This window comes from Rhinopithecus bieti, unplaced genomic scaffold, assembly GCF_001698545.2.
Source record: "Rhinopithecus bieti isolate Rb0 unplaced genomic scaffold, ASM169854v2 scaffold_24392, whole genome shotgun sequence".
Lineage (NCBI taxonomy): Eukaryota > Metazoa > Chordata > Mammalia > Primates > Cercopithecidae > Rhinopithecus > Rhinopithecus bieti.
In genome coordinates this window covers 2,740,273-2,752,168 of record NW_016812542.1, presented here as the reverse complement: position 1 = coordinate 2,752,168, position 11,896 = coordinate 2,740,273, and the positions used below count along the sequence as shown (strand labels likewise).

Here is an 11,896-nt window from a genome sequence, read left to right as displayed (position 1 = left end):
ACGACTGTGAATAGCTGGTAAAATTAGTGGAGAAAAAAAGTCATGTGTGGGGCATACCATTATGGGGCATAAAATTAGTTACAAAAAAACTAATTTTTATTGTTAATGTTATACGTTTCAACTGGTTGTGGCAGCATCAGGTAGACACCCCAAGTGAAAGAGAAGCAGAGAGTCCTTGGCATGATGATTTCAGGTTTCAGACTCCCTCATGGTCTTTAGAAACATCCTTCTGGGGCTTCCTTATCATGCTGTTAGGTGTACATCTGTTGAGGACGGGGAAAAGAGAAAAAAGCTTTTGAGATGGAAGCTGCCTTTATCTAAAATCCTTTTAAAATCTAAATCCTGTTTTCAAAAGGAGTATTTTGTTGTGATTATTTTACATTTAAGGGTTAAATGTATTAAAATTAAAAATATATAATAAGTAACATGGTAGTGTAGTAAATAAAAATATGAAGCATACTCTACTTTCTCAGTTTACCAAGACATGGGGAAAAAATAAAACTTAGAAGACAGATAAATTATAGCAGTGATTATAACATTACTAAAGTGCTCTTTGATTTTCTTTTTTTTTTTTTAGAGATAGGATCTCACTCTGTCGCCAGGATGGACTGGAGTGCAGTGGTGCGATCACAGCTCACTGCAGCTTCTAACTCCTGGGCTCAAGTGATCCTCTCATCTCCTGAGTAGTTGAGACTACAAGCATGCAGCACCATGCCTGGCTGACTTTTAAATTTTTGGTAGAGATAGGGTCTTGCTATTGTTGCCATGGCTTGTCTCAAACTCCCAGCCTCAAGCGATCCTCCTGTCTTAGCCTCCCAAAGAGTTGGGATTTCAGGCGTGAACCACGGCACCTGGCCAGCTCTTTGATTTTCAAAGCATCATATAGATTTCATATAAACAGCTGGGTTTCTTATACAGAAACAATAATGCATGTTTTTCAATGTTCAGGGAATTTTATTTATTCAGGAACTCGTCCATTGTACAAGGCAAAAATTCCTATCTCATAAATAGTATTAAAATTTGAGTGACTTACCCTTAATTTTTTATTTATGTAGCAAAATAAGGAATAAAAAATTAACAATTATTGAGGGAAGAGGAACTCTTAATTATCTTAGAGTTTTTACATAAATCAGAAAAAAGATTTTTTCTTGAACTATTTAGAATTATCCAGAATTGGGGCAAACAAGTAGCCTATAAAATGAGTACTAAACTCAAGTACTGAGTGGCTTGAATTTAGTCTGCACTGGATAGATCTTGATGAAGGCTATTGGAAGGAGGAAAGTGAGTATGGTATTGAACTTTGGGACATTGTGTATACACAGTAAAAAAAAAAGTGTAGCTATAGTTGAATTTTTAAAAGTTTATTATCGAAATGGAAATTGTTTATTGTTTATAACTTTTCATTATTCTTATTAATATAAATGTATACATTGCAACAGTTTTAGATTCTGAAATTATAAAGGTAGTAGTATTGAAAAGAATTAGATCTGTTATAATGAATATACCATACTAATGTAAAATGTTAATAATAGAGGAAACTGGGGATGGATATATGCAAACTGTTAGCACTTTTTTTTTTTCTCTTGAGATAGAGTTTCACTCTTATCGCCCAGGCTGGTATGTAGGGGTGCGATCTCTGCTCACCGCAATCTCTGCCTCCCGGGTTCAAGTGATTCTCCTGCCTCAGCCTTCTTAGTAGCTGGGATTACAGGCATGTGCCACCAGGCCCGGCTAATTTTTGTATTTTTAGTAGAGACGAGGTTTCACCATGTTGGCCAGGCTGGTCTTGAACTCCTGACCTCAAGTGATCGGCCCGCCTTGCCTGATCCCCAGCACTCTGAAAGTGCTGGGAATACAGGCGAGAGCCACTAACCCAGCCTGAGTACTATCTTATCAATTTTCTGTAAAACTAAAATTGTTCTAAAAAACAAAGTCTAATTAAAAAGAAACTAATAGAAAACAAGAATCACTAGTTTTATACAATCTCTTTGTTCTGGGATTGTTTCCATTATCTGTAAAATCTAAGCATTCAGAGATAAACAAATATTAAAATATTCCTTTAATATTTTCCTTGGGAAAGTATCATATTACTTAACTATTTGAACCATTTCCAGATTTAGTACCGACTCCTATTTAATAGTTGGTTTGTTAGTACCTAACAAGAATGCTACAATATAGATTTTTATTTCCTCACCAAAGTGAAAATTTTTGCTGTCTGTTTTCTGTAAGTTTAAAGCATATAGGTTTTATTTTCTTTTAAAAGTTAAGATTTTAGAGTTAAGAGTGCGGTTCAATTTATATTTTCTAATTAATTAAGCATTTTCTAAAGCTAAAGACTGATTAACATCTTTGGAATATTTATTACATATATAGGTTACAATAAAAGTATATGAAGTTCACAACAGATGGTAATGTGAAATTTCATCTTGAGCTGGTATTTCAAGTATTGTTTTAAAACCTATTTATACTTATTACCTTAAGTTTATTCTTTTAGCTGCTTTATAATTTGTTTTTCAAATTTTAACCCTGTTGAAGATTGTAACAAATCTATTCTAGTTGCTATAGTCTAAAACAGTGCTTGGAAATACTGATGCTTAGTGTTATTTCTATGATTACTTTAATAACATTTCCTGAGTTTAATTTTTTCATTACCCAGCTATCTTTCAGAACTGGTATATTGATTTTTCTAATTAATATTCTTTGTAGTTGGGATGGTATTTTTATTTTGTACTTCTAAAGAATTGAATAGCATAACCACTATAAGTGATGTGCTTGCTATGTTATCATATAAATGCTCAAGGTACACCTTCTAATGTTGAAAAATAGGAAAATAAATTGACCTTGATGAAGTGTGTCTTCTTTTGTCTGTTCCCAGGAAAGTTTATTTCAGGTATTTCTACTGCTGAAATGATTAGCGTTAACAGCTTTTCCCCTCCATTTTATTTTACAGGGTCTCTTCATCTTCCTGATATATGGGGTGTACAACACAGAGGTAAGTCTGCTTGGAGTATCTCAAGGCTGACAGAGTGAATGAGAGAAATGACAGGTTTCTTATCTTGATAACTGAGGAACAAAGTTGGTTTTTCATATGAGTGTCCTACTGCCCTTCATGCTTGGACTAGCTTATATGCATCCCAGCTTACCATTAAACACTGACACCCTGAATAAAGGGACAGCCTCATTTCTCATAGGCATTGACTAATATTTTACGACTGCCTTAAGTTTTTGAACTTTCAGTCTTTAACACTTAGCTATTGTAGAAAAAAACAAAAAACAAACAAACAAACAAAAACTCAGCCTCTCCTATACTCTCACTCAACAATCAACACAGAAGATTTCTGTGACCAAATGTGTAGGGGTTTCTCCCCACACACTGAGGAAACAATCGATTCTGCAGCAGACACCACCGGGGTGTTCTCCAATTCAATTCTGACACTATCTACCTGGAGACAGCATCAGATCCCACAGATTAAGAGCCCAGGCCTACAAGACTGGCCCTATTTCAGATGCCAATCACAAGCCCCAGGTTGTTTTACCTGTGCTTCTGACTGACCAGCTATAAATCGGGGTTCCCATGACCCCTTCCTTGGGCTTGATTAATTTGCTAGAGCAGCTCGTAGAACCCAGGCAAACACTTACGTTTTCCAGTTTACTATTAAGGACATTACAAAGGCTATCGATGAACACCAGAGGAAGAGATGGATAGAGGAAGGTATGTGGGAAGGGGCGTGGAGCTTCCATGCCCTTTCCGGGTGCGCCACCCTCCCGGAACCTTCACGGGTTCGCTTACAGGAAGCTTTCCAAACCCTGTCCTTTTTAGATTTTTATGGAGGCTTCATTACACAGGCATGATTGATTAAATCGTTGGCCATTGGAGATCAACTTAACCTTCAATCCCTCTCTCCTCCCCGGAGGTCGGGGGGTGGGACTGAAAGTCCCAAACTCTAATCCTGCCTTGGTCTTTCCGGTGACCAGCCCCCATCCTGAAGCTACCTAGGGGTTGCCAGCCATCATCAGTCGCTTCATTAGCATACGAAAAGACATTTATTACTTTGCAGATTCCAAGGATTTTAGCAGTTGTGTGCCACAAAACGGTTCAAAGTCCAAATATATATTTCACAATATCACAACTATACTTGACAGAATTAAAGTGTCAGTTTAAGTGGTGGAATACTTACATGTTGTTTCATGGGATTAGAAAGAAAGCAATGACTTCTTATCTCAAAATGCTCATTAAATATCGTCCTTAAATTTTTTAGGGCAGGCTCAGAGAGGTCCATAAGTATTAGTAAATAATCCCTATGGTTTCGATTGTGAAATTTCTCAGAGAATTTATTATTTAATTATGAGAAATTATTTAGCTAGAAACATTGTAATGTACATGTAATTTCATTAAGAAAACATACTATGTAAATAAGCTGTTGTCATGGTTCTGGTTCTTTTATTTAAAATTTCTCTTTTATAAATATCCTTTTCTAGGAAAATGTCTGGTTTAGATTTCTGCATGCTTAACATGAAATCGAGTGCCTTGTGCACATTAGGCACTGAATAAATATTTGTTGTTTGATTTTGTTGATACAACTTTGATTTTAAGATTTTACTTCATTATTTTCCTTTACGAGAAAAATTTCTAAATTTGCAATGAATTTCTCGGCATTCTGTACTGGCGAGGAAAGAGTGGATCCTAGCAGAGCTCTCAGAATGGCCTGGTGGTTAATTTTGCATAAACAATATAAAAGGCCAGGCATTTATAACGTGGCAAACAGACTGATTAGCCAGGCTAAGGTATGGGGGCATTTAAATAAGATGTGATGATAATGAAGTATGTGTGTGGGCGTGTTTTACAGGACTGCTGCACCTGGATTACGCTCGGTTTTCTCTTCCAGTAGCCTTCAGGAAGGTTGGCAGTAAGACAAGATTTTTTTGCTTTTTTTTTTTTTTTTTTTTGCAACGGTACCACTAATTGCGGTTTCAAAGCAGGCTTCTCCTATAAATGCAAAGTATATGCGCCCATTATTAGTGCTTCCAAATTCAAAGGGATAACATAAGCACCTGTTTTAATAAATGTTGAGCATTTGGAGTTGAATGCTTCTTGATAGAATCAAAAGTGCCCTCAATGATCCACTTCTGAGTTTGAATTTTATTTCAAGACCTGGATTGCAAAACCAAGAGTGAAGAAAGCCCTAATATTGAATCCTCAGTTTCCCCCACCTTCTCTTTCAGCCCCTTTCTCTGCATCTCCCACGCCACGCTGTAGTACGGTCCCCCGTAACTTCCCGCCCCTTGGATTCCACCTCCTGAGCGTTTTTCCCCCAGAAACCCTCAACCACTTTCATCTCCTTCAGTGCAGCCCACCAAGCACGCCTATGCGCCTCGAAAGCCCCTTTTTAGTAGGGCTCCAAATCCCCGCCTCTCCTGCCCTTGCTCCCCCGCCTCCGCCCAACCGCCCCAGTGATTGACAGGCAGACCGGGCGGAAGCTGCGGCGCAGGCGCCCTGGCTCCTCAGACCTCCCCTCTGGCCGGGTCGAGGAGTTCCCAGCAGACACTGCGCCGCGGCTGCGCAGTACACGGGAGGCTTTTAATTCCATTGTGGAGAGGACGGCGTTATTTTTATTAACTGGAGGCGACGGCGGCTGCGGCGGCGGCGGGACCCGTAAGTGTTGCCGGTGGGTCCAGGAGGGAGAGGGCGAGGCCTGGGGAAGAGTCGCAGGACCATGCGTGCCGGTGCCGGAGGCGACTGGGTTGGAAATTAGTGCTGGGCGCGTTGCGGTCTGGGCGGCGGCGCGGCGGGGTCCTTAGCGCTGCGGTGGTCCCGGCCCGGGGCCCGGTTCCACCTCCTTTCCTCCCTCTTCCCTCTTCCTCCTCCTTTCCTCAGCCAGGCCTCCTCCGGGGTATGAAAATCGGCAGTGGGTTCCTGAGTGGCGGCGGAGGTACCGGCAGTAGCGGTGGTAGCGGCTCCGGCGGCGGTGGTAGTGGCGGCGGCGGCGGCGGCGGCGGCGGCGGCGGCAGCAGCAGCAGCAGCAGCGGCAGGAGGGCAGAGATGGAACCCACCTTTCCCCAGGGTATGGTTATGTTCAACCACCGGCTTCCCCCGGTCACCAGCTTCACCCGGCCGGCGGGGTCGGCCGCCCCTCCCCCGCAATGCGTGTTATCCTCCTCTACCTCCGCAGCCCCGGCCGCTGAGCCCCCCCCTCCGCCAGCCCCGGACATGACTTTCAAGAAGGAGCCGGCGGCGTCAGCCGCGGCCTTCCCCTCGCAGAGGACCTCCTGGGGATTCTTGCAGTCTTTGGTTAGCATCAAACAGGAGAAACCCGCGGATCCTGAGGAGCAGCAGTCCCACCACCACCATCACCACCACCACTATGGGGGGCTGTTCGCTGGAGCTGAAGAGAGGTCTCCAGGCCTAGGAGGCGGTGAAGGGGGGAGTCACGGCGTCATCCAGGACCTCAGTATTCTCCACCAGCATGTCCAGCAGCAACCAGCTCAGCACCACCGCGACGTATTGCTCAACAGCAGTAGCAGGACTGATGACCACCATGGCAGTGAGGAGCCAAAGCAGGACACTAATGTCAAAAAGGCAAAAAGGCCAAAGCCAGAATCTCAGGGAATCAAAGCCAAGAGGAAGCCAAGTGCATCTTCCAAACCTTCTTTGGTTGGAGATGGAGAAGGTGCCATCCTCTCCCCAAGTCAGAAACCTCATATCTGTGATCACTGTAGTGCTGCTTTCCGAAGCTCCTATCATCTGCGGAGACATGTCCTCATTCATACAGGAGAAAGACCTTTCCAGTGCAGCCAGTGTAGTATGGGTTTCATTCAGAAATACCTACTACAGAGACATGAGAAAATTCATAGTAGAGAGAAGCCATTTGGATGTGATCAGTGCAGCATGAAGTTTATTCAGAAGTACCATATGGAGAGACACAAGAGGACACATAGTGGAGAAAAGCCATATAAGTGTGACACTTGCCAACAGTATTTTTCAAGGACTGATAGATTGTTGAAGCACAGGCGCACATGTGGTGAAGTCATAGTTAAAGGAGCCACTAGTGCAGAACCTGGGTCATCAAACCATAACAATATGGGTAATCTGGCTGTGTTGTCTCAGGGAAATACAAGTTCTTCAAGGAGAAAAACAAAGTCAAAAAGCATAGCTATTGAAAGTAAGGAACAGAAGACCGGTAAAACAAATGAATCACAAATTTCAAATAATATAAACATGCAGAGTTACTCAGTAGAAATGCCTACCGTGTCTTCCAGTGGAGGCATAATTGGCACTGGAATAGATGAACTGCAGAAAAGGGTGCCAAAATTGATCTTTAAGAAAGGAAGCAGAAAAAATACAGATAAAAACTACCTTAACTTTGTGTCACCATTACCAGACATAGTAGGACAGAAATCCTTGTCTGGAAAACCAAGTGGCTCACTTGGCATAGTATCAAATAATACTGTGGAGACCATTGGTCTTCTCCAAAGTACAAGTGGCAAACAAGGTCAAATAAGTAGTAATTATGATGATGCCATGCAGTTTTCAAAGAAAAGAAGATACTTACCAACTGCCAGCAGCAACAGTGCCTTTTCTATAAACGTAGGACACATGGTCTCCCAACAGTCTGTCATTCAGTCTGCAGGTGTCAGTGTTTTGGACAATGAGGCGCCATTGTCACTTATTGACTCCTCAGCTCTAAATGCTGAGATTAAGTCTTGTCATGACAAGTCTGGAATTCCTGATGAGGTTTTACAAAGTATTTTGGATCAATACTCCAACAAATCAGAAAGCCAGAAAGAGGATCCTTTCAATATTACAGAACCACGAGTGGATTTACACACCTCAGGAGAACACTCAGAATTGGTTCAAGAAGAAAATTTGAGCCCAGGCACCCAAACACCTTCAAATGATAAAGCAAGTATGTTGCAAGAATACTCCAAATACCTCCAACAGGCTTTTGAAAAATCCACTAATGCAAGTTTTACTCTTGGACACGGTTTCCAATTTGTCAGTTTGTCTTCACCTCTCCACAACCACACTTTGTTTCCAGAAAAACAAATATACACTACGTCTCCTTTGGAGTGTGGTTTCGGCCAATCTGTTACCTCAGTGTTGCCATCTTCATTGCCAAAGCCTCCTTTTGGGATGTTGTTTGGATCGCAGCCAGGTCTTTATTTGTCTGCTTTGGATGCTACACATCAGCAGTTGACACCTTCCCAGGAGCTGGATGATCTGATAGATTCTCAGAAGAACTTAGAGACTTCATCAGCCTTCCAGTCCTCATCTCAGAAATTGACTAGCCAGAAGGAACAGAAAAACTTAGAGTCTTCAACAGGCTTTCAGATTCCATCTCAGGAGTTAGCTAGCCAGATAGATCCTCAGAAAGACATAGAGCCTAGAACAACGTATCAGATTGAGAACTTTGCACAAGCGTTTGGTTCTCAGTTTAAGTCGGGCAGCAGGGTGCCAATGACCTTTATCACTAACTCTAATGGAGAAGTGGACCATAGAGTAAGGACTTCAGTGTCAGATTTCTCAGGGTATACAAATATGATGTCTGATGTAAGTGAGCCATGTAGTACAAGAGTAAAGACACCCACCAGCCAGAGTTACAGGTAAGGTCCCAAAAGTGACCAGGCTGGGGGTCTTCTAAAGTAATTTGTTTTATTTTGACAACACTGCCATTGGAATGTTTCTACACGATCCTATTAAGAATAATGTGATGCCCTTTCAATGCAACTTTTCATATTTAGTTTATTTTGTTAGTGTGATTTTAGCTCTGTTTGTATTATGATTTTTAATCAAAATCAATAGATTAAAAATAGTTTGACATTCAAAGTGACAATGTTTAGCAATCAAATTTACATGTATAGATCGTCAGGGAATAGCCCAAATGTTTTAAACGCTACAAAAAAACAAAACAAAAAAAACTTTGTTGCTAGGATTAAGGTTATTCTAATTGCTTTACTCTCAGGAAAGTGTAATAACGCATGGGAATTCTGTACGTTATCACTGTAATGGAATATCCAATTTACAGATAGTATGATACACATTTCATCATTTAAGTAAGGGATCGAAAACATTTCAAATTGCTCTATCTGGGCTGATATACATTTCGTCATTTAAGTAAGGGATCGAAAACATTTCAAATTGCTATCTCCATCTGGGCTGATCCAAAATTCTGAGATTGTTGGCTACCTATATTTTGTTGCAGCTTTTAAATGTACTCTGAACTTCCAAACCACATTCATTCCAGCCTGGTAGAACAAATATTCTTGGATCTTTGATCAAAGCCTGGAATGATAGCTTTAATAAAAGAAGGAAAAAAAAAAAGCACCCTCTCTTCATCCCAACTGTTAACAAGGCTGTAATTCCATCAAGCGATTCTACTGACATCTAGTACAGTGTTGAAACCCAAGTGGTTGGCTGGTTCTAGTATTAGAACTCAAGTTGAAATTATATGATTAACTGAAATTTGGGGTATGCATTATTTATTATACATGGCCTAAAACGGTTCTTTTGTCTGCGCTGTTACATATTACCTACACTTCTGGGTTTTTTTTTTTTTTCTTGTTCTCAGCCTCTCTTTAAGAGTTCTTGGGCCTTCCTTATTCTCTCTTTCTATTTTGACAGTTTTAATTTTAGAACCATTTACATTCCAGTAGGTAATTATGCGCTTTTTATGCCTTAGGGCATCCAAATACAAAACAATAGGGTAAACATCCCCAAAACCCACCTTTAAAAAAAAAAAAACCCATACAGATTTCCATATATAATAAAACTCCATTCATAAGGTTGTAATTCCAACTGGTGATGTAACTCCTGTGAGGGATGATGTGTCTGCATATAGTAATAACATCAGAACCTCTTTGTGAAATTGCGGCCTTTAATGTACATTTTAATAAAAGGGTGCATTAGTATTGTACAGGGGTCTTGTAAAGTCATCAAAACTTGCTATGAACTCTAATTGCCATTTGAAGCTACTGATAGGCAGTGGCTCTACTCTAAACTGCTTTTTAGCAATTGTATTTTTTTCTGATTATATTTTTTAATGTTCTTTGATGTTTATGCTGATGAGTTTTTTATGTACTTTTGGTGATGTTTCAGTCTTATGTACTCTTCTGACGTCAGAAAAGTACCACTGGTTGTTTGCAGTCTTATTGTGTAATCAGCCTACCACAGGCTTCCATGTATAATAAAGTAATTAATATTGTGCAAGTGTAAAACACTTCTGTTATAAAAGCAGTGTTTGGAAAATAAGAAATATTAAAAATGGTTACAAAGTATTAGTTAATTTCCTTTTCCCACTTTCCTCCCTTTAGCTTTAGCAGCTAAAGGGTCACCAACTTGTCATTGCAAGATTCTTAGAAAATGTACTTAATCTTCTTAAATACACTCAGTACTAAAAAGTGTTTATTATTTCAGTAAGTGCGGTAAGTTCTATTGAGTACAGAGTACAAGCTGTAATCAAAGGATGGAGAGGACCTTTACCACTGTATCTCTTAAGCTGTATGATTTTTCTCCAGTTTGTTTTATACAGGTTTTGAATTTCTTTAACTTTTATTGTGTGTACTGAATACTGCATATGTATTATTCTGATTGTTTGCTCTAGTTTACTACCAATAAAAGTCCTGTTAATCACAAAATTGAAGAAAGGAGATATTACTTAATATCCAGTACATTTTCAGAATTTTCTATTAACCTTTTCTAAAATATTCACATCTGTGGTATAACCTGCAGTTTAGAGGCTTGTATTTTAATTGTATTTTTTTAACTTAGGTATTTTATGTTTCTCGGTTTATTTTAGTTGAAAATGGATTCAAGGCCGGGTGTGGTGGCTCACACCTGTAATCCTAGCACTTTGGGAGGCCAAGGCAGGTGAATTGCCCAAGCTCAGGAGCTTGAGACCAGTCTGGGCAACACAGTGAAACCCCATCTGTACTAAAATACAAAAAAGCAACTGGGCGTGGTGGCGTGTGCCTGTAGTCCCAGCTACTCAGGAGGCTGAGGCAGTAGAATTGCTTGAACCTGGGAGGTGGGGAGGTTGCAGTGAGCAGAGATTGTGCCACTGCACTCCAGCCTGGGCGACAGAGCAAGACTCTGTCTCAAAAAAAAAAATGGATTCAGATTTATATAATATTAAATTTTTTTGTTCTTCCATGTTACTCTGCACCCAAAACATATTCAATGTTCATAAAATATTCATTATTTTATCACAACATGAAAACATTCAATGTTTTATGAACATTGAATACTTGATGAACATTGAGTATGTTTTAGGTGCATAATAATATGGAAGAATAGAAATTTAATATTATATAAATCAGAATATGTTTTATTGAAATTGGGTTAGCCATCCTAATATTACTCCTGAGAAATTATTTATCAAGGCTTTATTTTAAATCAGATTCCAATATCTTCTGGTTTTAGGTGCATCCTTTTTTACCTCAAAAAGGTTATAATATACTATGGCACCAGTTTTGGGAAGAACATTTTTTTTAATTAAAAAGTTGTAATAAAATGACAGTATGATTTAGATTACAATGGTCTTGAGCATTTTAGGTAGGAAGGAAGGTATTATTAAATCATAGCAATGTGTTAAAAAGTTGATAGTATAAATATTAGAAGGAAAGAGCTAAACCATATAAATAATGAAGATGCAGAAACTGAAAATTAGTAAATATGTAACGTATTAGTAAACTTATGAACATGAAGGAGAAAAGGTGATCATAAGACAATTGTGCTTTGAAATTTAGTGACTAGAGAGTTGAGGAATTGGGAATAAATTAAAGGGTAGAATAGGTTTTTGAGGCTTGGCTTTTTTTTGTATGTGATAGTATTATAGGAAATGATAAAGATATTAAGTATAAGCATGAATTTCTCTGTAGAGATTATCTGTACTGGTGAGTC

At 39.6% G+C, this 11,896-nt stretch overlaps 1 protein-coding gene across 3 annotated transcripts; it reads left to right on the top strand.

Moving 5' to 3' along the window:
* Window positions 1–5,540: 5,540 nt before the first annotated feature.
* Window positions 5,541–10,630, top strand: ZNF281 (zinc finger protein 281). 3 transcript variants are annotated; one of them, XM_017896574.1, is made up of 2 exons: window positions 5,541–5,653; window positions 5,876–10,630. In XM_017896574.1, exon 2 carries the CDS (start codon window positions 5,894–5,896, stop codon window positions 8,603–8,605), a length of 2,712 nt encoding a protein of 903 aa, XP_017752063.1. In that variant the 5' UTR covers window positions 5,541–5,653; window positions 5,876–5,893; the 3' UTR covers window positions 8,606–10,630. The 3 variants fall into 3 exon arrangements, with proteins under 3 accessions (XP_017752063.1, XP_017752064.1, XP_017752066.1); XM_017896575.1 differs by having other exon boundaries at window positions 5,547–5,653; window positions 5,880–10,630; XM_017896577.1 differs by having other exon boundaries at window positions 5,564–5,666.
* The last annotated feature ends 1,266 nt before the right edge of the window (window positions 10,631–11,896 follow it).

Excerpts from the sequence above, each read along its gene's own strand:
- ZNF281 (XM_017896574.1), top strand. The coding sequence starts at position 5,894 with ATGAAAATCGGCAGTGGGTTCCTGAGTGGCGGCGGAGGTACCGGCAGT.